Genomic DNA, 26,472 nt, shown 5'->3' on the forward strand with positions numbered 1-26,472 from the left:
TGTAAACTCTGAACTACAGTAAAGTATTACCCTTATTGACAACAATTACCAGACTGTAATGTCTACATAGCTGTGTTAATAATATGATGGATTCACTTTATGGCTTTATTATTTGTAGTATATGTATGTGGGTGTGTGTTTATGTGAATGTAAGTTGGGTTCTGTTCCTAGCAGTTGCCATGTAAGAGTCACACATGTGCAAATCTGACACACATGCTGCCCCCGGGCTGATTAGGATGAAGAATTAAGACGTGTAGAGAAAAAAAGAACAGGAGGTGGAGGATGTGGCATGAAGAGATCACTCCATGACAATTAATGATGTTGATTCTTGCTGTGACATTTTGAAGAAAAAGGAGCAGGAGGAGGGTTATGAGAAAATTGCTTAAAATGAAAGAACAGCTGTTCAAAAGCACATGAATGTTTCAGTTGCTTTTTTTAATTACAGAAGGAAGGTTAAAAGGACAGTTTCTGCCACATCCTGCCTGGAAGAAACAACGCTTCCTGTAGCTTTTTAGGTCACCGTCTTTATCTATCAAAGCGTGATTGCGTCGTTAAAAGGTGACTTCAGCAATTCTTATCTTTATTCTTATGGCTCTAGTCGAGGGAGTATATTTGTTGAAATTGTATTTAACATCCCTCTGCCGTCATTAATATTTCAAATCCATATATCAAAATCTCCTCGAGGACATAATTTGGAGGTTCTGATGACATCATCTCATTGCTTATACTATAATTATTGGACTCTTGATCCAGAACTCCTCCAGATGACATTGTGCAAACCACAAAAAAAAAAAAAAAAAATCCCTCAGATGATGTCACCTGGAATCATTTGTCAGCAAAGAGCTACTGAACATATATGTACTCCTCAAACCATAGGAAGCAAGTTGAAAATCTGTGAAGTCACCCTTTAAGTAAATGTGCGTGTTTCATTTCAGTTTTAACTGGGCAAACATGTTCATGAAATTCATGCTCCAGTTCCTTCAAGCATATCTGCAGTAGCTTCACAGGAGTCTTCCTGTCGACTTAACTGCAGTCCCAGTTGTGTATGCCAGGCTGTCAGTTTTCTGCCTCTTTCTCACCAGTAGTTGAGTCAAATGAGCCTGGTCCCCCTGCTGTGTTCCCCAGGCTGCTGTGCACACTGCTGCAAAAAAACTCCAGAGGACATGTCTGTGCCTTGAAAGCACTATCCAGCCGGGCTGAGAGAAGGAAGACAAAAAATAGCTGAATATATAGCCCAGCTGCTTATTCAAAGCCCTGATAAGCATGTATGGAATTAAGCAGCTGATTGTAGTGTTAAACGTTGCATTCACAAGTCTGTTTGTGGATGGGTTTTAATTGATGTTCATAATTACCTTGTGAGTAAATCAACTTCATCAGAATGTTTGCTTTTAATTGAAACAGTTTGTGTAGCGTTTGGTGAGTGCACTCCCCTATTCTCTCAGATAAGTAAACAAATACACACACACACACACACACACATATGTTATCCCAATGAGAATGTCATGGAAATGTAACGAGAGAAAGGCTAGGAAGCGTTACGAAGCCGACCAGGCAAGTCCAGAACACTAGTGCTATCCGTGCTAAATATTTCACGCAGCGTGCAACACTCTCTTGCTCTTCCATTTCTGAATGCACACACTCACACAAATGACATCATACTTTTTAAGAGGTATTTTATGCTTTTGCCCAGCATTTCCTGCACTAAGCAAGTGTCATATGATGATACTGTATGTACTAGTGTAACTATGACATTCTATTCATACATGTCACCGGCTCATGAATAATGGACATGCTTCATACATCACCTTCGTACTCACACTGTACCATGCACAAATTTGCATATGAGATTAGTGAAAGCTGCTTGACCTCTAACCAAGGGCATCATGGGTGGTGGAAGGATGTGATGTGGGAGATGAAGCTCTAAAATACGAGTCAATTTCCTGCGGGGCTTATCAGAGCTATTTGACTGGCGTGTGAGCAGCGAGCGGCCGTCACTTGTCAGGATTTAAACTTAGGGAGGAAATGAGACACTGGGGTGTGCACGGAATATCATACAATGATAGGATATAAAGTGAGAGAGAGAAAGAGAGAGAGAGAGAGAGAGGAGAGAAAGAGCATATACCAAATACTTCATATCACTATAGACAGGAATGCATGCTTTAGTCGTATGGCTAGTATTTACATATCATCTAAATAGAAGTAGATTGCTAATCTGTAGTTTTCTCTGCTGGAGCAGTATTAGTGCAGAGCTTTCCCTGGTGTGTTTTGAATAGATCCAGTACATTACTAACTGTGGTGGCAGCATAAGACTGTCTGGATGACAGACACATCTTCCTCCCTTCATTAATCTCCATTTCGTGCTGCACTGGAGAGAAGAGGGGGAGAGAGGGAAAGCAGCAGCGGCAAGCGTTGGACAGTGGGAAAGTGGGAAGAGCAAGATTAAAGATATGGCCATGAAATTGAAAAGGAGATGGAAGATGGGGGGAAGAAGGGCGAAAGATGGCGGGAAAGAGAATGAGAAGAGCTAAAAAATGAATATTGAAAATGTAGTTGCCTAAAAGACAAGTGAAGAAAGTGAGGATAAAGAGAGAAAGGTGGGAGCACAGACAAGCTAAGGAATATAGGTATAAATTGGAGAGTAATTGAGGCAAGAGAGAACGGCAGGAGGAGGGGAAAGGGAGCCTGCTGTTTGATCTTTAACAGGATTATTTTTCCCTGCTGTCCTTTTATTTATTTGATTTTTCCTCATATTTATTCATATGTAAATGTTGGCTGTGCGCCAGCAGAAAATCATAGTCCTGCGCTGCACTGAGCCCACCCTGTGACTGTGCATCACCGATATACACACACAGCCATACTGGGTAATCCTAAAGGGATTTCTGTGGACCTCAGCAGCCCTGCAGTAGGCTTGGACACAGACAGTGTTGCAGCAGCTATGGACTCACTGTGAACTGCATTGTTTTTTAGTGTAATAGCTCAATCTTTACAAAATGATGTTTGCCTCTGACTGTTTGTTTGTTTGCTCTTTCTCTGTGTATGGGCCGAGATACCGACCCAACATCCGCTCGCCACACTTTCTATCAGCTTATATTAAAAGGCAGAAAAACAAAACCAGGACCAGACTGTGTCCTGACGATTATTTTGATTCCCTTATTAAAATCAAGGACATGGGATTTGTCTGGTAGTTGGACTCTGAGGTTGATAGAGCTTTTCGAGGATTCTGTTTGAGTGGGTTAAACCCTCATCTGAGTGTGCTGGATCCTGTAGTGGATATTGATTTGGCCTTTCTCTCAGATTATACAAGTCTGGCTCTGTTGATTGTCAGTAAGGCTATCATTGGAGGACAAAACTTAATCTCTGTGGCCAGCCCAAGCAGGATTTAGTTATCTTTGTGTTTGTTGTTTTGTGCTAGTTTGTGAAGCTGAATGATGGTTAATATGTTAGGAATACATATATCCCTTACTGATATACTAATGCACTAATCTCATTTTGTATCATGTTCACACAACCTAACCAAGTTGTTTTTATGACTAAATGTAATCAAATAGAAAGAAAAAATCAACAAATTGTAACCATGACAAATCCAGTACACATATTGCTGGTATGAGTGCTAATTAATGTAACACTCCACTGGGTCATATAAGAAGGTATGCACATGCAACCTACAGTGTATAGTCCTTTAGACTGGAGGACTTGTTTGCCTAACCTCATAACCCTCTCATGTGGGATGTGCAAGGCTATTCCGGTCAATAAGCAGAAACAGAAAGGGCATACTCAGTCGTCTGTGACGCGGCTGTATCTTTCAGAAACTCTCAGTATATTCTGCCTCTGTTGAACAAGTAGACAGACCCACATATTGTACATTTAAAGACACGGTGCTGCAGGACCTGTAGACCTAACCTATGTGACAGTCCACTGTTAAACAAATACAGATACACAGATATGTGAGAGCTTCACAGATACTCAGTCTATAAACCAGATAAGGGGAGTGTGTGTGTGTTCTGTCCAACTGAGAATAGCCATTAGAGCGGTATTTTAGATTGTCTGGTAGGGTGCTCAGGGCCACAAAATGCAATTAGATTCTAGTATAAAATATTTATTTCCACAACACCTACTCTGAACCAGATAGAAACCTTTGTCCACTTAAATGTGAAAATAGTATATACAGTGCATGGCTGAGAGCAGCAGTGTGTGCTTGTGTTCTGGATCTGTGTGTGTCTGTGGCCACAGATTAGTCCATGCACATAAATGTGAGAGCCGGGCATGAGGATAGATGACTACTGGAGTTATTACATTCTTGTATATTTGCATCAAATGCATGATATTGCCTTTTAAGCAACTCAAGTAAGTGTTGCATTTACTGTATGTTATTCAGTTCTGTGAAGTCACTAAGCATATTTTATTTCAGCTTCTCTTTAGTAGAGCTTTGAGGGAACGTATGTACTTAAGTAATTCAGTTTTTGCTGCCTTTTTAGTTGTACTTTACAACATTTGAAATGGGAATACCAGCTGTTCTTTGTTGGTGTATTCAGATTTAAAATAGGAAATCTAGTGTATTTTTCTCAAAGCTACTAGTTTTTGTTAGTACTTTTAGTAAAAATGTGCTCCACAACGTAATCTTAATGTGAAGTGGTTTTGCCAAAGACTGTCGTGACAAAGGCTCATTGAACAGCCTGGCAGCGCTGCAGAGATATTCCCTCCTAAAGTTTTTCGCTGAGGCTTGACCTTCTAACCTTGTCCTTCTGTCAGAGAAGGCGAAAATGAGAGACTGCTGCTCAATCAATTAATACAATGCTGTCAGTTAATACATGAACGTGTCTTGGTCGACTACTCCTTCAGGCTAGTCTTAGCTGCTGGAAGACATCGCTTTGACTGCCTCACAGGTCAGCAAGCTCCAGAGTCCTGCACTTTAGACAGTGAACAAAGATGTAAGTGAAGGTCTGGGTGGAGAGGAGTGGTTTTCTTTAAAGCCTTTACAGAACCTGTACAGTGTACCTGTATGCTTTTTTATACAGGGCTTTTACTTTTTTACCAGTTTAAAATATTATACATGTGGACTACGACAAGTTCTAATAGTACTACTTTTCCATAGAGAAACAGAATTCTTTTGCAAATAACAAAAGAAAGTATACTTGATTGAAAATATTACAGACAACAGAAAAAACTGATTTAACAAAATGCTTATTTTGAATTTCATGATAAAAAAAAGTGTATAAGACTGGCAAAGTTATGTAATGCTAGAAAATGCTAAATGCAGATTTTACACAGTGTCTCTGAAAATACTTTACCTGTGTACATTGAATTCATATGTCAACATATCTGTGACTTGTCATCTACATGAATTGTGAACATATGGTCATTATGCTGGTAGAAAACGTAATCAGGTTGCACTTATGTTTCTCACAAAAATAGTTTTTGTGATAACAGTTTAGTTGTATAGAGTTTTTAGGAGGAAGACTTGATCCACAAATGCAGGAAAATCTCTGCCATGCTTTCTGCTCTGTTTATGTCGAGATAGTTGTTCTCCATACAAACACAGATAATGTCTTTTGTAGGACATTGTACTGTAGCTTTCGTTGCACTGGATTTAGATTTAGACAGTCAACATTCTCTGTGAAAGAAAAACAAAAATGACAATTAGCTTTAAGCTAACTCTGGTACAATACAACAAATGGTAGCATTTATGTTTCAACTTGTACATGGTCCTTTACAAAAAGCTCTTAAACCACAAGAGCAATTTGGTGTGTCAGCATAGAATATTCATTTTGTGTCCAAACCCCTAAAAGGAGCAGGGATTAAATGATTGTGGTTCTCTAAAGCAGGTCTTTTTGTCTTCACTGTGCACTGAACACTGAACAAGGACCTCAGGACTGCCTCTTCTCACCTCTCCAGTTCAGGATGAAGTGCTCACTAGTCCCGGCTAACTGGGCTTTCGTAATAAGTAACAGTCATTTCTTGTGCAGGGCTCAGTGAAGTTCGCAACCTGATGGTGGATTTGTAAATATGTAAAGTGCAGAGAAAAGTGAACCCCGGCCGTGTGAAGCTTGCAAGAGATAGAGTTAGCAAGCCTGGAGCTAGTTCAGCACTTTAACTGTCTCCACAAACGGTGCCTCTCCGTGTTTGTGTGGGCGGATGAGTGGGTGGAGGCCAAATGTTAAGGTATGAGCAGCATGGGCAGTAGTTGATGTAAGAAAACCAAACTCTGGCTAACATAGCTGTTCTAATCATATTCACGATGACCATGAGAGACACTCTTGGGAACAAACTGAATACAATTTTGTGACGGATGCACAAAATGTAAAACTCACAAGCTGCCCTGCTTATGAATAGAGATGTCTAGTTGATAATGTTATTCACTTTTTTTCTTATGTCAGCAACATAAGGTGTACATGCACAATATTAGTATACATGTTTATATGTACAGTATATTATTAGTGTGTGTGTGTGTGTGTGTGTGTGTGTGTGTGTGTGTGTGTGTGTGTGTGTGTGTGTGTGTGCATGTGTGTGTGTGTGTGTGCATGTGTGTGGTTCTGGTCTGCTGTGAGAGGATTATTGTAGATTTACAAGTCTTGGTAACAATGAGCAGACCCACCCCAGAGACCCATATTCAATCACTATTACAATGAAATGCTGCTAATTCCTATTTAAAGCTGCCGCACATGCACTGCCCTCCCTGCTCTCCAGGCAGGAGGGAGCGCACGGAGCTCAGAGACAAAGTGAGGACGAACCCATGTTATGTTAGGCTGTGGAATTTCTGTTAATTCCTGTTGCTGAGTTCATTTTTCCCATAAACGACTCTCCTCCTTTCCTGGATGTTTTGTGAGGCACCCTCATGAGACTAATGTGTGTGCCACTGCAGAGCAGTGCATGTTAGCGTCTGTGTCATTTGTCTTACAAGTACCCACCCAAAGGCCTGGGCAAGAATAATTCAGCAGTTTCAGACGTAAAGGGAATTGCTTTCATTCCTGGCTAGCGGGTTAATGTCAGTGGATTTCTGTTGTTTTAAACACAGGCAGTAATTTATAACTTCCGCACAAGCACAGCAAATAAACACATGATGTTTAGTTGTTAGGTGGACTGCATTTATGGAGCATGAGGTGTTTTGTCTGTGTATTTATTCTTACTGTGTCTTGCACATATTGCGCATATAGACCTGTGTGATTTCTATGAAACCAACAGTCAGGCTGAGTGGCAGAGTTGCAGTGTTATCTTTGCTGTTTTGCCAACTGCTGCTGTTTCCTTTCCTGGCTCCTGCACAAGCACATTCATTTAGAGAAGAGCTTTAATTGGCCTCAGAATCAGGGACAGAAATCTCAAGCTACATAAATACTTTAGAGGAGCACATCAGACAAGCCTGCCTATCTCACCGTTCTGTCTTTTTCATCTGTTCTGTTTCTCTTCTCTCGTTTGCTTCTTCCCTCCTGTTCCTGGTCATGCATGAAGGTGCACCAAAGCATGCGCTCTCTGTATGCACACGCACACACAAGCTGTGCGGGGTGCTAAGAAGCTGTGAGGCTTTTTCTTTTGCCCATTAAGGGAGATGAATTATTGGCACCAAATCACTTGAGGAATCCATTTTACTTACACACCAGACACACACACAAGCATGCAAAACCCAGCAAGAAAGTGCACACGCACATACATAGTGTCTTTAAACTGGGGCGCTAGCATAATGGGGGTAATTGTTTTTGCATTATTAATGAACCAGGCTTCATGCTCATCCTCACTGAATATGTTCTTTCATCTTCAGCACTTGCTCATTTATCCTCCCCTATAGTGTATGTAAATGGTGTAATGCAAAAACTTTTGATGGCACATGGATGGTAGTATATTGTACACATACCATATCCTAGATATTAGATACATATAAATACATACTCAGCACTCAGAGTATGTTCATTCTTTTGATTTTCAACTCCAAATCAAGCTTTTGATCATTTGTATTATCTTGTGGCAGTCCGGTTATATTTGCTCCTAACCTCCACTTAAAAAAATATGAGGAAAATCTGTATTTTTCCCTTTTTATTGACTTAATCATCTTGGTGTTATTTAGCAACAGCCAGCTTCATATGATGTTAGTGTTGGCTGATGGATGCTTTCTTTCGGACATGTCAGTAAAAACAACACATTTGAATAGAAATAATTTGAGCATATTGCTTGTTTGCATTCAGTCTTTTTATCACTGTGTGGACACATTTTAGTTCACAACCATCCCCATGAAGATATTTTGGCCTGTCCTCACAACTTTTCAGGGTTTGTTTGATGGTTAAGGTCTCGTTTTGGGGATGTGGTTAGAATAAGATTCAGTGAGGGTCAGCGTAAGCCTGTGGAACGAGCATTGAGTTACGATGTTTTAGCTTATGCTAGAAAGCCTATGGAAAATGCCTGTCAATGGGTGTCCTCACAGGTATACAGTAAAAAGACTGTGCATGCGTGTGTATGTAAGCCTTGGGCACTGTGTCATTGACTCCTCTGGCCCCGAGTACCGGCTCTCACTTGAGATGTCTCCTTACTGACTTGATGGATGGATGGGTCATCGCTTCCTCTGCTCTCCACCCTCACCTTGGTTTAAGATCATATTTCCTATTCAACCATGACCTTTATTAATTTTTGGTTTGTTTTTGACACACAGACCTCTTTTTATTTAGAGATCTATAGTGTTGTTTCAGGACATTTTAACATATGCCTTGTCTAAAACAGAGCAATTTTGCTAAATGGCTATTTGACATTGCATGTTCGTAAGTGTGAAGCGGTGTTGTATTTTCAATATGTTTTTTCAATCTGTGTTTGGCAGCATTTTGTTGGTATATTTCACAGATAATTACCATAGTTATAAGCGAAATAGAAAATTGAAATATGCACTGGTGTGGAACAGGATGGTCTTGCTGTGTTTACTTTCTCGCTCCCACATCAGATCCATTCATCTAATTAGCAGACAAGATTATTATCTAGTCACCTGTAGTGATGCATTTTAGTTCGCTTGGATTTTTCTTTGTGTGAAAGGAAACCAAGGAGAAAACATAGTTTAAAAACTGGTCAACTGATTCGGACCAAAGCAAATTAATCATAGGTTTGAAGACGCCTTTGTCAGAGCGAAGTCACCATATGCATTATGGCATACTTAGCATAACATGACTAAATTTTCAACAAGCGCCGAATTATACAAACATATATCTTCTAAAGAAAAAAGAGTTTTGATGGAGACATAGGGTCAACAGATATACACACAGTGTGTACGCTGCCACTGTGATACTTGAATAAATCATCTCAGTGAATTATGGAACAGGGTAAATAATGAAAAATGCACACTGGTGATCTGCAACTAACTTGACACCCAAGTAAGACCACTGCATATAACCATGAATACTGCGGTATACTGGGTAAATTTTGTGGTCTGCATCAGAATAACTCATGCAATACACTCATGACTGTCATAGTGGAGTGCATGTTTGAATTTAAAGGCTGATCTGCAGTGATTGGTCCAGTCAACCATTAGAGGAGGTAGTCCGTTAAAGATGTCTCTGTGTGTTCCTGTCTGACGTTAGACAGCGTATTTTGGAGTTTCCCCCCAGGCTGTAAGTTGTATTCCTGGTAATACAGGTCATGAGATATGCTCATTCACAAACCCTGAGGATACAAAATGCAGTGGCCCACTAAACTTTGAAGAGACCGCTCAGCCACAAGAATTTACTTATTCTTTTTTTTTTTTTTTTTTTTTTTACATGGGTAGGAGGATTTTGGTCAGTGACTGCAGACAATTTACTGAGCACCTTTATCTAAGCTAGCATGACTACTGGGGGACAAAAGGATATTGTGCAACATCCTAATAAAGTCACAGTGGTTTGTATTTAGTACTCAGTCACACATCATCTGAGAGAAAGGAATCTATCCAATCAGCCCATTTCATATGCCTCAAAACAAAATCAAGATTCAAGTAGAAGTCATTATACTTATAATTTTTATCCATTGGGAGCAAAGGTGAATTTCTGTAGAGAGAAAACGTCAGGGATGGGCCAAGATAATGTCAGACATTAACCACTGCTGACAGTCAACACCTTGTGAACTGTGATTGTTCCTTAACCTTAACGGAGTCAATGATATTTTTGAAACAGCACCGTCATCCTCTCAACAGCGGTGCAGAAATGAATGAATGTATTTTTGTTGTTTAACTTGGAAGTCCAGCATTGTCTTTCTGACGCTTTATTCCCACTGTACTGCAGACTTTGGCATTGATGTGGGCCTGAGGGTGTGGAAACCACCAGCTGCTGCTTTTTACCACACAGCCAACAGATTCCCCCATGATTCCTTTCTATCTAGTTTTCTCTATTTTAGAAACACGAGTGTGCCACAGCTAATGACCTTTTTAATTAGATGTTTTTTTTAAGTAATAATTAAAAATAACAATAATATTTCCTATTTTAGCTGAAGTGTGTAGATTACCTGACTATTGAGAGCACAACTGTGTGTCTGGGAGAAAAATCTAATGCCCTTGTTTTATCCCCTTCATCTTTCCTCCTCCTCTTTATTTTTGTGTCTCAGGCAGCGAGAGGCAAGAGGGAGAGGAGCATGGGTGATAATGACTTGTCAAATTAGAAGCGATGCAACCTGCAGCTGGTGTAAACACAATTGAGAATGTTCAGATGACATTTTCCAAGCTGTATTTCTACTGGGGCAGATTAGCAGAGTGACAGCTTAGCCTGAATCTCATGGATCACAGCTGCACAATGGAGAGCACCAACACACACACACACACACACACACACGGGCACAGAGAAGAAAATTACTGGCATTTTAATACTATGTTTCACACTGCACAGAGATTCTCCCACAGAAAAAACATACGCGCGGACACACTTTGCATTTGTGATTCCTGATTTGAAATGCTTCTCCTCTCTCAGGCCTCTCTTCCAAGTCATGGTCCAGGGAGCCTGGCTCAGTCAGCTCGTGTATAGATTCATGTCCATGTTGCCTGTCCACACCCCATCAGCATGATGGATGGTGTTCACACACAGTCTTGACTTTATAACTTACAGGGACTTTATTTGCATGTGTTCCCATTGCCAGTAAAACTGCAGATGATGTAGGTGAGCCACAGATTTTTTAGTTATTGCAATATTAGCAGCTCCTGTTTCTTGGTGTTCTATTTTACACATGGCTGTCCTCCTGTACAGCAGCAGCCATGGATGGTGCTGCTCATTTCCCAACTTTGCCTATGAAATAAAGAGCCATTTATGGGGAACAATGCTCCGGCCACCACGTCTCTCTCTATCCTGCCCCCACTATTGGGGAGATACTATTGAGAGTCCTGGGCGCATCAATTTGGGCCTCAAATGACTTTCTCCAGCTGGCCAAATCCTGACAAGCTTTCTGTTCTCCTTAAAAAAGGGCCCTTTATCATCAAGAGAAAGGAAGAAAGGATGAGGGAGGGAAAAAGAGAGAGGGAGGGAGGGAGAGAGAGGAAAGTCAAAAAGCTAATGTCTCAGTGACACCCTTTCTCACACAACAGGGGAAATTTCTGTTCTATAACGGGTTCTGGTTAATTTGAAGTCAATTGGAGAGTTATTAAAAGGATATGAGTGAGCTGTGCTGAACTTGGTCAAGGGCAACAAACCCACCCTGGTTTCTATACGAGACAATAGAAGCAGGACTGTCACCTTCAGGCAAACTTGTAAGTTTGCACAATTTGCTTATAAACTACTTTATAGTTGTTTTAGCCACAAAGATCCCTTCTAAACACCTGCTCAGCATCTGTGGGCTGATTTTCAAGGATTTGCTTTGCTTTAGATATTGTTATTGTTTATCTCTCAAAGCTACACGTTGCCTGTGAAATTACACTGCCAATATGTATGCAAATACCAACATCCACTGCCAGGAATTAGATTTACTTCATTTGTCTACTGTTTCTATATCCTTTTTTGTGGTCCTCAGGTGCAGGTTCAATAGTTTATTGTATCACTGTTGTGCATTACACCACAATTTACAGTGTGTGTGCTAGAAGTAATGCCAGGAAGAAAAGATAATAAAGCAAGATGCAGAGAACTGTAAGCTCTGATTTTATTTGCATTTGAGTGCATGATGCTAATGTGCACACACACACACACACACACACACACACACACACACACACACACACACCATCATGGACAGTATATTATTTCTTATTATAAGGGAAACGTCTAAAGAGCTATTCATTGTCTATGAGTTGTTTTTGCAATCACTTCAATTATATTTTCCTCTTTTTTCCACATTAGCCAGAAACAGGAACAGCAGGAATATGAAACAACAACTTAAAGAAAGACATAAAGGAAAAGAAAGAGGACAATCAAAGACAGCCCCTACACTGGAGCACATCATGTAGCTATTACAGAAGACATAAAAAAAGTTCATTATGAAACATTTACTCATTCAGTCTTAGGATGTTTTTTGTTCATTTTCAGAGTTTCTCCATCTTAAAGTGGAGAATAAAACTATATTACACATATGACAGTGGGAGGAAAGCCAGAACATAGCATCATTTGCTGATTCAATGAAGGATTTGTTGTTACTGACAGGAGGTAGAGTCTGGAACATAATTAGATTGTAGTACCGGTAAATCAGCCAGAGTGGAACTAACACATTTCCACAAGGTTGAGCTAATAGGACACTTCCAAAACATGCACTAAAATGTTAGCAGGACATTATCAGAGCAAAATGGCCAGTTATAGTTAGAGGTCAAACCAGGTTTGACATTGTTTTTAGCACACCGGCATGCACCTGTTCATTTCATTTCATCTCACTCAGTATCTTTGCCTCAAGTCAGATCAGCCCTACATCTCAACTGTAATTGAAAATAGGCAGAAGAAGAGGCAACTTTCAACAAAGTAATAAGGCTGTAAAAAACCCATATACAAGATGCAAATTATTCAATATATACTTGAAGAGTCAGCAAAAGTAGCCAAATTTAGGCTGTGCTAACCGTGGCAGTGGGTACATACTGTATTCCAAGTCTGTTAAGGCCTGGCAGACAGGCAGCTTGTTTGCTTTACAAATGCAGACTTCATATCACATCATCATATTTTCACTCATTTCTTTTCCTCCATTCGTTCTCTGTAACTGCTTTTCGAAACTGTAATTATATTTATATACTGTACGTGCATACTGTTCAGTTTAAACTTGGGTGACATGGTTGGAAGTATGAATAGGTCGTTACACATTTCTGCAGCAGGCCCTAAAGCTTAGCAGTGTTTAGGTATCTCAAGACCAAGCTGGATAGCGTGTTTGCATATTATAATATATTTGCAATGCCTGTTACAAGATCCAGAAGACCATTTAAAGAATTGATATCTTTATTACTTAGTTACAACAGTATGTACTTAGAGTCAATAGGAGAAAGACAAAGAGGAAAGTACAACCTAACTTTCTTTATTGGAAACACAGCAAAGGTAGTCCACCACTGTCTTTGGAGAGAAATTATCTGTTTCGATCCACATTTGCATATAAATGAACAATGCTGAACTGTCAGGGAAAGAGAACTATGTCGAAACTGAAATATGGGGTGGCACAGCACAGAGGGATAGATTAAAATGGCAGATATCAACTTAGCTACTTACTCAGAGTACTTACAAAGACAAGAAGAAAGACAGAAATGAAGCGAGCGTGAGTGTTGAATGCAAATACGTACACATGTCTTATTTCAGTAAAAAAGGCATGTGTAGCTTATATTCTTAAAGGCAAACAAACTTTCAGTCAATGTAGGTTCTGACTTTTTAAAATAAATATATAAATTATGGACTCTTTGTGATTTTTAATATTAATTTAGGACATTTCATTTCCCATTAAACCAGATCTTCGTCCCACTAGACCACTGGAAGACTAGGACCAAAACAAAGTCAGGCCACATTAACTGGGTCTGTCCTACTGGAGTGTTGTGGATGCCAGTCAGCAAACATGGATGACACACAAACTGATTTTCCTTATCAGTTACATAGCATTGAGCCCCAAACAATATTTTTTCTTTTCTTAGAAGAGAAACATTTACACAGAAATGTTTATATCAAGTGTGACTGTTATGTGTATAACCTTCATTGTTGGAAATAACACAATACTTTCATGACCAATATTATAAAACTAAGACAGGATGGTACAAATTAATGGACCATTGCTTTAAATTGCAGTACCCATGTTTTGGCTACTGGATATAAATACTCAAATGTTCACTCTCTGCAACACTAGCAGCATATTAGTAGTACCCACTGCTGGTTACCTGGAGAAGCTGGAAGACACCAGAATGTAACACTCCTGATTGATGTATAATAACCAGTGGGTAGAGTAGGGAAAACAAGTAGGGCATTAGCCTTCGAGGTCAAAGGTTTCCCATCCCTGTAATCCTGATACATTAAAATAAACCTGAATCAGCTTCTGTTCCGATACTTGGATTGCTCTAGATAATTGTAAAAGATTCTTGAGCCTTTTTTCTTGGCTAATGCAACAATGTTTTGCTGCACATTTACTATTTTGTACATCCGATTACCATTTTGTTTCAGTGGAGAGCACCCAGCAACCAGAATTATATATAATATAACATTGATGAAACTGTGTAGTGAATAACAAGGGATCATTGGTTCATGAAAATCGTTTCTACAGAACATTGTTCTAAAGATTAGTTGGAAAATGTGAAGTATGCAATAAAAAAAGAAAAACATGAACATCAAGCTAGAGGGATAGAGTTGGCTGGATAGGGAGATAGAAATCAAATCATGTTTGGTAGTGGGTGTAAACTAAGGAGGAGAAAAAGAGAATGAGAGGCAGAAAGTTATTAAGAGTCCTTATCCACATATAGATCGTTGAATGTCTTCATGGCCTGTGAGAACCCTGCCGCCCACCCAACATCTGATAATTGCACTTCATTAGGAGAGCAGGTAGTGATGAGAGAGGAGAGCCTGACTACTGAGAGAGAGAGTCAAAGACATGCAAGTAGGTGAGGCAATTGAGGCACACTGGTGTGATGCACCATTGTGAAAGGACAATGGGAATTTGATTATGGCGGAAAGAAAGGCGGTAGCCCACTCTATGATTCTGAATGTGCATGTTTGGCGGATTGGGTTGTCGCAAGTGTGCATTTGCTTGTTTGTGCGATTCCATGTGTGTTTATGTGTGAATGTGGGTAAATGTATTCTAGCTCAGGGGTCTGTATTTATTGCCTTGGTTTAGTGTCACACAAAGACGGACAGGTCTGCCTCGACACAGAATGTAATAAGGTTTCTGTGAGACTCTCTCTCTCTCTCTCTCTCACACACACACACACACACACACATACCCTATAGCTTGACATTCTCCCCTTGCTATTTCCTCGCACAAGCCGTACCTGTGCCCTACACATAATGTGATGTAGCAGTGTTAGGGTATCGGCAGCTCCAGCCAGTACAGGAGTGCTGTGGCTCACAGTGCTGCAGTAAGATTCAGAGGATGAGTACCTGGTTTCCATCAGTCTGACAGCCATGTGGGAATGTGTCCATATGGAAACATCCCTTACAGTATGGGCTTGTCAAGTGTGGCTGAACAGCATTGCTACAGTGGTGTGACATCCCGGAGGGTGCAGGGGGGGAAAAGGGGGAAGATCCTGTATTAGTGTGTGTGTGTGTGTGTGTGTGTGTGTAACTGTGTATGTGTTGTCAGCAGAGAAAGCGCGAGTGGGGACTGCTGTATTCCTCCAGCGGGATGCATTGATTTTCCAGCGCAGCATGTGGATGTGGGAAATGTCAGCCCCTAATTGAGTTGATAAAACCGTTTTGAGTTTCAGATATAAATATGGTCTCCCCCACAAAAGGCCACTGAGTTAGGGAGCCCCCGCTGGGAGGTGTGTTAGGAATGAAAGGTCTGTGTGTGTGTGTGTGTGTGTGTATGTTTGTGTGTCTGTGTTTGTTTGTGTGTGTGTGTGTGTGTGTTTACATATGCATACCTTTATGCATGTGGAGCTTAACTCAGACAGTCATTCTGCGCGGTGAAAGCAGATGACAGGCACGCCACCACTGAATGAAATGTTTTCTTTCATTGTGAATCTGGATAGAAGCTTGTTAGAATAAAGCAAGAGAGGGTAGAAATGGAGAGTGTGAGAGAGTGGTAGAGGTCATATCCATTAGAGGTGTAGAGGGTGAATAACAAAAAGGCTGAATGAAGCCTCCGCTGTCCCTGCTGATTAGCAGATATGCAGAGAGGGCAGAGGAGTTACCTGCCTTCAGTGTAAATTCACCTAATGTTAGAGGAGACATACTGTAGTTGTGTATAGTTCAGTGTCTCTCCTGTGATTATCTCTTATTTAATGTTTGCATGTTCACAGATAATACAGTAGATGTACAAAATGGATGTGAATTATGAGATTATAATTGCAAATGGCACGCACTTCTTTCTTGTTCCATTGACGGTTGTATCGACAAAAGGGCAGAGAGTTTATCGTGAAGCTGCTTAATTTGTATAATAAAGTTTAAAGTCGTGACGAGTTGGGAACACATATGCTGGTGTACACGTGCCTGTTTGCATCTATAAGGGCTCTGCACTCATTATTAGGAGACATAATTAGACGGGGTTTCACACATTAAGTAACCTCACCCCACCACCACCCCCCCTCACCCTTCCACACACATACACACACACAGTCTCTCTTTCACTTGCATTCATATGTAAGCGTGCACACATTTGTGACTAAGCCTGCTGTTGGTAATTAACAGACATAATTAGGCAGACAACCATTCGTATAGGGAATGCACACTCATGCTAAAACACACACACACATTACTTCCCTGGTAATTAAGAGTATTAATTACAAGCATAGCTGTCCCCGTGAGGCTCTGTATCACTCACAGACTGGCACGCAGCAGGGTTCATATTACTTTATCTCGCCACAGCATCACTCTCTCTGTTTCAGTCTCTCTGGATACACATGCACACACATGTACTCTCTAATATACACCTGCTGGATAAACAAATTGTAGGCTAGTTAATTAGCCAGAGACTGATAGCTGCCCTAGGTTAACTTCCAGGAGCTTGGGAATTGAGACAGGTCTGCTCACTAGAACCAGAACAGATGAGTTTGGCTGAGGAGCTGTCCTGTTGTCTCTGATTTGTGTCAAATGTCTTTTCAGGCACTGTCCACTGTATTTTATTACACATTTGCAATTGATACCTGAGAGATCTAGTTTACTTATGTATTGTTAACTTAAGATGATGCCTGTAAAATGACTCACTGTACCTTTCCGTCTCTGTGTCCAAGTCAGACCATTCATCTAGTCTTATCTATTAAATTTTAGTATAAAGGGATGACAGCTTATTAGGCCAGTTACTGTAGCTCTGCACCAACACATTGACAAACAGACTAAAAACATCCTAAAGTCTATAGAACCTTTACACCTTTCTCGAAGACAGATTCTAAGTTAATGCAGTAGCCCTGCACACTGTGGCTCTGAAGCTGTGGTGCATCCTCAGCACTTGGAGGAGCTTGACATCATTTATGGAGATATTTTACAGTTCACTGCATGCTTGGATATTGCAGGAGATTGTCTTAGCTGTCTCTGCAGAGCCTAAGGTGGCACACAGACACTGAATGTGTGAGCGGTATCGAGATAGGAAGGAGGCCAGCAGATGTGTCTAGCACTTGTACTATGCAGTAAAACCACAATTGGGCAGGGTAAAAAGATGAATATCCACATATTGCATCTATTATACTTGCATACTGTATTTAATAATGGATTTTCTACTAAGTAGGAAGGGGATTGTGAGTGGTTTATGTCCCTAATCTTTATCTTTCCTGTATATTGTAAGTAACTTCTTTTTCAGCTGCTCCCTTTGCTGTAAATACTGTATACTGTATATGTTTTTGGGCTGTCATTATTATTATTATATCATTATTATTCTTTCATAGCCTTCTAATGTGCTGCTGTGTGCCTTTCTCTTTCTGTTTCTCTGCAGTGGATGGCTGTACAGATTGGTCAGTGGACTATCTAAAGTACCGAGTGCTGCAGGGAGAGCCAGTGCGGCTGAAGTGCGCCCTGTTCTATGGTTACATCCGGGCCAACTACAGCCAGGCTCAGAGCGTGGGTCTCAGCCTCATGTGGTATCGCAGCTCTGGCCTCGGCCACAGTGACTTTGAGGAGCCCATCTCTTTCGATGGTGTGCGCATGAGCAAGGAGGAGGATGCCATCTGGTTCAGACCTGCTGACCTCCAGGATGTGGGCCTCTACTCCTGTGTCTTACGGTAGGAGGAATGAAAATAAGAAAATGCTGTGGATGATTCGAGATGTGAGATTTTGATGAGACCAGCTGGACAATTACCTTAACTTAGCATGTCCCAGCTACATGTGCTCTTTCCACAGTTACATATTACACCTACCTGTGCTTCTAACTCTTACTTCCCCTCCCCCCATGCATTCACTCTTTATGCTCAGCTTGGCTAATTGCCTTCTGACTCTTGCTCTGTATTTGTCCCAGAGACACAAGTGAAGTATGGATCCTCTCACTTTACTCTCATAAAGAAAGAAAATAACTTTGTTTCCCAACATATTTTACTATTAATTTAAATAATGGAAAACATTTCCGTTTCCTCAAAGGTGACCTACACAACCTGTGCCAAAAATGTTCTTGAAGTAAATTGCATCATCTGCATATTGCACTCTGATTTCTTTCCTATTTCTTATCCCGTAACCCAGTTTATTCTAAAATATCAATATAATGACAACATTCAACTGTCAGCTTCCCATTATTTTTACAAGTGTATATGTGTGTGTGTGTGTAGACATATGGATAAAGACAGACAACTGAATACAGGCTCAAACGAAACACAAACACCCACACACACTGACACACTCTAGTGGGCCGTTAGAGAGCGACTCTTCCTAATATAAGATGCATAATTATGTGGCAGTAACTTATTAACCTTTACAGTGGAGAACATCACTCAATAAATGGCTCATTGCAGCTCTTCATTTCAGAGAGTTTTTAATAAACGCAGTTAAAGGCCTCTTAAAGACCTAGAGAAGCTTGCAGAATACATTGAGTGTGACTGTAAGGGGAGGGGGTGTGTGTTTGTGTGTGGTGATACCCCAGCCTCTACCACATTTCATTAGTGCACTCTGTAGGACTAATCTGCACAAACACTTTCTAGTGTTCTTTCATTGTAAATTAATTGTATTTGATTGCTGCCACTTTCTTCTAACAAGACCTTATTCCTGTTCTAATGTTTGAAATTCAGAGCGTACTGTAATTCTGTAGAGCAATACAGTTGTAAAAAGCACCCCCAGCTCAATGTTTCTTGGCCTATTCATGTTGAGCTGTGGGGGATTTTAAAATTCTCAGATACCCGAATCAGTACACTGCAAGAGATTTGCCTCTGAGCTGAAATCAATTGTCTTTTTGTTAGGGAGTAAGCTTTTGAGTCACACATTTTACCACATATGACCCAAACACTCTCCCCTGAAACTCCCTGCAGGCAAAAAAAAAAAGGACAAATATGCCTTCATATTCTCCTGAACCATTTGGATTTTATACAGTACATGCTATAAACCTTCACTTCTCCAAACCTCAGACATCTGATTTACGCCAAACAGCCTACAATGACATTACTGGGAGTGGATAAACATTACATATCAACACCCCTAAGACTTTGTCGTACATAGATATTTTTGACCACAATGAGTGTGATTGGTCAGAATGTGTTTTCGTTAGCGAGTATGAGTTATATGAAGATGTCGATGTCTAAATCAGAAGTGTTAGTCATCGCAGTTTTATTGTACCAAAGATGTAAACACCCTAAACTTAAAGCTCCTATCCCATACTGTAAAGTCAAAAACACTGTTTCATTTCAAATCCAGTGCACAGGATTACAAAAAAAGAAATGTGTCACTGCCCTAATATCTTCTGACTGTACTGTATATATGGCCATGTTGTGTGCCGTCTATAAATGTAGGTAAATCCCTCTCTGTTAAGTTCAGCTTTCCACTGAAGCCCTCCAGATGTTTTTCTCAGAAGAGATACGGAGGCACGCCGATTCACTGAAGTGTGTGTCTTTTTGTTCTGTGCATACATATGTGCACAATAACTGCAAATGTGCCTGAATAGTTATCTTTACCCTGCTGTGTCTTGAAATGTAAGTCTAATCGTCAGTTTCCATGTGATGGTGACTTCATTTACATATCAATCTCCACATGGTTTCTTTAACTCGTTCTCTTTTACACCTTACCTATTTCTCTGCCTCACTCTCCTCTGTGTGTCATCTCATGATATAATTCAGTTCCACCACTCTTTCTTCTTCACTGCCTCACACACACACACTCCCACCATCCCTCTTCTGTGTGTTTCACCTGATAAATTATTGTACAGTAATTCTAGTCGTCTGGAGTCTTTCTGGAATAAATGAAACCATGTGTATTTCCTTCCCATGATTACATTATTCAACATGTGAGAGAGGAATGTGCAGAGAATTACAGCAAATGTCAGCTGCACACTAGTATCTTCAACTAAAATTCAGCTATGCTTGAAAAGAATGTGACAGATGTGAAAGACACCACAGGACTGTGCATTGGCCTGCAGCTGTCGATCAGTCAGTCACCACCACTGACACCTTCCTGCAATGCCACAGGGCACCTGCCGTGAATATTTAACACGTAGAGATATCTCCATGGAGACTTTAATAGATCATGCGTCTAAGTGTGCACTTGTATGTTCACATTCTACATGTGCGCAAGCTGTTTGTGTCCATATTTGAGTTGGTGAGTGTGTGGTTGCATGGTTTTTATTTGTTCAAATACATTTGTTTAGTGTACTTTGTAAGCCTACAGCATAGCATCTTCCCACTCCATTCCCTCTAGAGAGGAGGCATTGAGTCGAGAATGTTAAACTTCAGCACCAAGAGGGCACAGCTCTGTTGCAATATCTTGCATCTTACTTTTGCTTCCTACAGCATTTTCCATGCCCTTTTAGCCATTCTGTATGTAGTAGAAATATACAGCATCTTTTTCTCTCAGTCCCAGTTGCTCCTCTCCTTCTGCTTCTCTCATTGCGATCTGTACACAGTCAGGCAGCTACACATACTGTAGCCACATTTGTCTTTTAAGCACGTGTGTCTGTGTCTGCGTCTGTGTTTTATAGTCCCAGGGGGTCAGAGGTGTTTATACGAGAGAGGGCGACTACCTTATTGCTTCCATAACCTGAGTAGATCATATGTAACCCTGTCATTTACAGTGAATGGGAGCATCTGGCAAGCCATAAATGTAAATTAATTAAATTAAATGAAAGCCCATATGGCTGAATGCGCAGCCTCCATTTCAACCAACCAAGGGTCTGACGGAGTCAGATCACAGCCAGACAGCAGAGGTTAGAAACACAGACAGGCATACATTTTAAAAGTATGGAAGCTTTTAGTCTGGTTCTGTTTTTCATGACTTGCACCAGGCTGCTAATGTCCAATTAACAGAAACCGTGATACTATAGCTAATGATATTTAAGATTAGTGTGTTTCCAGTGTTGTAGCAAAGGTTTAGACATGACCTCTTCCTGTTTTACCATGACAAAGCCCAAAGAGCAGCATTGGTATTCACATATGTTTGGCCATATAGTGTTGGAAGTTTAGTTGCAGGTGCAGTGAGGTGGTATTTCAGAAATGATGGTGGTTGATGATTACAACAACTATAATAATAAAGAGTGAGAGACAGAGTCCTTCACCTCTGCCAGCTACTCTGCATCAGAGGTGAAGTGTGTGATGGCTGCCAGGAGATGAGGGGGGATGTGCAGCGGGGACAGACTCCTTGATGACCAGGCAACTTTCCTTTCCTTCATGTTGTGAGGCCCCTCAGTGTTTGTCTCTACTGTGATTAGCATTCCCAGGCGTGGCTGACTCTGGCCATAAATCCAATAGTGGTCATGAGCGTGAGTCATTGACTCTGTAAAGCTGCTGAACATGTCGTTATTGCTAACCTGGCAAACATGAAAGAGGGAGGGAGAGGAGGATGGATGCACAAGGATAATTAGGATACAGTAACTAAAAGGTATAAAAGAGAGTAAACATAAAGTTCAACTCGTTGTGTGTAACATTTTTTCTTTATAAACTATTCTGTCTCTTTCTATTATGTAACATCAATATCTGTTAATATACAATTATGGATTATGATAATTTTACATTGAACTCCAAATATCAGGTAAGTAAACACTGACCTCCTTGTGGTGTTCTCTGCACACAGAAATTCAACATACTGCATGAAGGTGTCCATGTCTCTGACCGTGGCAGAAAATGACACAAATCTGTGCTACAACTCCAACATGAGACGGACTGAGAAGGCTGAGCTCAGCAAGAGTAAAGACATCCTCTGTCCCGACATAGATGACTATGTAGAGCCTGGCAAGGACCTGGTCATCACCTGGTATAAGGTGAGTTAGCTCTCTGACTGAATTTATATACATGCAAGCAGATTCACTGATGTATGTTTGTTTGTTTGTTGAATGCTTGTATTTGTTAGTTGCAGGGGTGAAGTAATAAGGAGGGCGTATGTTTTGGTGATTATACAACCGAGAAATATTCTTGAATGGTTCATTGGTTTGTTTTCATCTAATTTCTTGGCTGTTTATGTTTAAAAGCCTTGTTCAAAATGTGGTTCCAGATCAGTTAGGCAGATTATGTTTGGATGCAAATCATGACAATGTATTACATAAGCTGTGTTTGCAGTGTGCTGCTGAAAATGTCACCTAAAGAGAATCTGGACTGCGCAGAGGGCGGCAACAGAGATGGCTTTCATAATGAATACAAAAGTTGTATTAGGAGAAAATTGCACGATGTCACTCTCTGCCATGTGGAATGAGTGGATGTCCTTCAAATGCGCCTAGTTTCTGATCTTTATTCAGCATGCACATTCTCCTCCTTCACCTAGGTCCTTGCCTTTCCCAAGTCAGGCATGGCCTGCAGACAACAAAGTGCATCCCAGAGAAGGACTCAAGCCAGACTAATCACAGGCAGATCAGCAGTAGATTAGCTGGCCGGGTACGACCTCTAGGTTTTTCCAGAATTCAATTATGGGCTGGGTAATGACTGGGAGTGCTGGAACCTAGAGTTATTTGGACTACTGCGGGGCCACAGTGATTGAATTCGAAGGTTGCCGGGAGCAGTGGTGGAATAGAATCCGCCAAGCCATCATTGTCCCTACCAAAGCACAGAGAGGCTGGAGAGAGGATCATGTCATGGAGTTACTCACTGTGGCTGCACACACATATACTCACACTCATAGAGACACAGAGCAAACACACTTATTTTGCCAGCAGAGACAACTGTAAATAACATTCTCTGTCCTCTGTGGCTCTGCTGGAGTATTGAATGGAGAATATTCACTTCAGTGCAATAAATCTTGATCGGATAAGTAGGATAATGGCTAAGCCTTATCACTTTACTGTGCGGAGTTATGTCAGAGTGCCAAGCTACGCATCCCTACCACCTCATCCACTTTCTTAACGCTTGGTGACATTTGAAAGCTTGTGTGTTCAAAACCATTTGAAATCATGAGGCAGGATTTTTTTTGGTAGGTGTTTTCAATCTGCCGTACTGGTTCTTTTCTACGTGTACAGGAGTGTCGTCCAAAGCAGTGGCGCGCCAGCATCATCCTGAAGAGAGACATACTGTCGATCCAGGAGGTAAAGGAAGATGACATTGGGAATTATACCTGCGAAATCCAGTTTGGTGGTTTTGTGGTCAGGAGAACAACTGAACTCACTGTCACTGGTACGTTTCAGACATGGTTTCACCTTTTCAATGCAATTGTGTTTATTTCTATGTGTGGATGGGCCAGCTGTGTCTACACATGGTCCTGTCCGTGTAGAATGAATAAACAGTTGCGCTTGTAACAAAGACACATTAAGAAAAGGATTGGATTGTAACAAATACACACACACACACACACACACACACACACACACACACACACACACCACTGAGCATTGCAGCGATGTCCTGCTGCTCTGTTAATTGCTGGGGGAGGTAGAATGCTGTGGGCTGACCTCTATCCTTCTGTCTAACTCAGCACTTTGCAGCCAACCAAGCAGTGTTGAAATATTTAAGGCTATAGGCTAAACCCCTTCACACAGAGAGCTAAAGAGCCAGGACCAAGGTCAAGAGATTTACTGTTCACTTGGTCTTCTCCATTCATCACCCCCCCCACCACCCCCAACCCCAACCCCCATTTGCCATGCACAGCTGCAAGGTGAACAACACAACAGATAAATACATTACATACATTGATGTATTATTACTTACCGTATGTGTACAGTGAAAGCTTTTCAGCTGCATTCCTCAGCCGTCCGTGTCACGTGTTGGTGATGGAACAGATACGCTCCTATTTGAATCCGTTTACACTGCCCACACTGCGCATAACCACAGCCTGAGGCATTTTTTTACATGTAAGTCTGTTTTCCTGCATGTTACGTGCGTGACCACAATGATTCGTATCGGGCTGTGGGCTCTTCCAAAATGTGGGGGACCTACACTGTGCCTAAACACATCCTACGTAGACACACACAGAGCTCTGATGCTGCTGCGTGCTCCTCATCCTATGTCTTCTGTGTAGACATGCCGTTATTGTCCGTGTTATGCCAAGTCAAACGATCAGATTAGGGCTGTTGAAAAGGTCAAATCTAGTTTTAAGCTCTTCAGACAGACAGGTCTGGACCAGACAAGTCTAGTGGACAGTTTCACCCATTGTTTTCTAGTGTTTTCATCTTCTAGCTATGGTACTCGCCCAGTAGGTTATAAACTTACAAATGAAAGCCAAAAATTGTGGTCGCAATGCGCCTTGGTGATGCTTCAGGAAATGAAATGAAACATTTTCTCTCTATCCCTTTTGGTATTTGTTGATCGAGCATTTTGTTTGTTTGTTATAGTTCTATTTACCCAAGTTGTGAGATATATAAGCAGTTATGATAACTGCTGCCTGTCCGTTATATATATTTTTCTGAGTTATTCAAAGCAGTCGACATGGCTCACTGAGAACTTTTATCTTTGGTAAAAAAATATTTTTTTTAGGATTTTCTAAGATTTATTCTTTAGGATATGTATTTATTTTGATTATACTTTTCTTTTATTGATTTATTAATTAGTACTTGCCTGTCGAGACTTGATCTTTTCTGATATCTGACCAATTAAAATGTTGGGAATAAATGATTAATTAATTTAATGTTCTGTTCGGTGAGTTAATTCCACGTTGTACATATTATGTGCCTGATCATCATCAGAAAGGGTTTACTGGGTTATAAATATACACTGTCTACATTAATGATAGAGAGAGAACAGAGGAGAGAGTGGAAATGCTAAAGACCGAAGTGATAAGAAAGGGAAACAGTGAGCGAGTGAAAGATGTGAATTTACCATCCATTTTCTTTCTTGTGTGTGAGCCGGCCTTGTTGTCTGTATGTAACATGAGTATGAATAAGCAATAAACCTGGCTGAACAATAGGAGTCAGAACAATAGAAAATAACTGTGAACAGAAAGCTGTAGGTGGAAATCAACCATGTGAACAAAGCTAGTTTGGAGAGAGCAAGAAGAAAAGAAATGAATTCTTTTACGTTTTGATTTTCTCTCACTGAACTTTTCATTTTCTGTGTTCTCTTCTGACTACATCACCCAGAGTTTCTTGCATGCCTGTGAGATGTGTTTGCATGCACGGATGCTGCACGAGCTTGCACACTCATATATCGTAGGTCCACAGAGGAACACCCACAGTGTCTCAGGTACCTTGATGCGTGTTTCCAGTAATGAAACGTCAACAAGTCATAGGAGAAGTAATTTTGTTTGACACCCAGGTTGCAGTGCTTTACAGCTTCAGTGCCTCAAGTTGATGTGGACATCCCCCAGTTGTTTTTCTTCTCACGGTAAATGAAAGAATTTACATGCAGAGCATTTCATAAACGAAAACAACTTCCAACCACCCCTTGCAAAGAGCTGAGTGTGACTGACCAAGTCTCCCACCGAAAGCATCCTACGAGTCCATCTGTGGCTCTGTAGATGTTTTGTTTTGTTTCAGGGCATCACTGTAAGTGCCTGTCTCTGTCACCCATTCTGTACCATCAATCATGCTGCTTTTAATGTGATGGCTTGCTCTATTACCACATTAGCATTTTGTCTTATTACCATGCCAATGGAGTACCTCATTTTTAAAGCTGTAGTGTTCTGATACAATGAGATTAGCTCATTCTTACTATAGGCTCATTTCCTTTAATAAACCTACATCATCATCCCCTCAAGTGGGCGTGAGATTTTCCAGATTTTATCACATCCTGCTAAACTGATATTGCCTGGACAGCAGGAATTAAAGGCCAAAATACGTTAGAAATCCAAGGACTAATGTTGTAGTTTATTTGATAGGCTATAGGAGGATGAAGGAGGTCATTAAGTTTAACTCATCTTAAATATAACCCAATAGAAACCGGCCTTTGCTTCGACCCTACCTTGCTGCAAAATGCTTGTGCGTGTG

General features: G+C 40.8%; 1 protein-coding gene across 1 annotated transcript in view; it reads left to right on the forward strand.

Annotated features, from left to right (window-relative positions):
- il1rapl1a (interleukin 1 receptor accessory protein-like 1a) overlaps window positions 1-26,472 on the forward strand; it is a 132,920-nt gene that overhangs the window by 38,164 nt on the left and 68,284 nt on the right. Inside the window, exons 3-5 of the mRNA XM_026375786.1 lie at window positions 17,941-18,226; window positions 22,203-22,389; window positions 23,575-23,728. Coding sequence (XP_026231571.1) covers window positions 17,941-18,226; window positions 22,203-22,389; window positions 23,575-23,728 — 627 coding nt within the window. The remainder of the gene's footprint in view (window positions 1-17,940; window positions 18,227-22,202; window positions 22,390-23,574; window positions 23,729-26,472) is intronic.

Source organism: Anabas testudineus, chromosome 21 (assembly GCF_900324465.2).
Source record: "Anabas testudineus chromosome 21, fAnaTes1.2, whole genome shotgun sequence".
Lineage (NCBI taxonomy): Eukaryota > Metazoa > Chordata > Actinopteri > Anabantiformes > Anabantidae > Anabas > Anabas testudineus.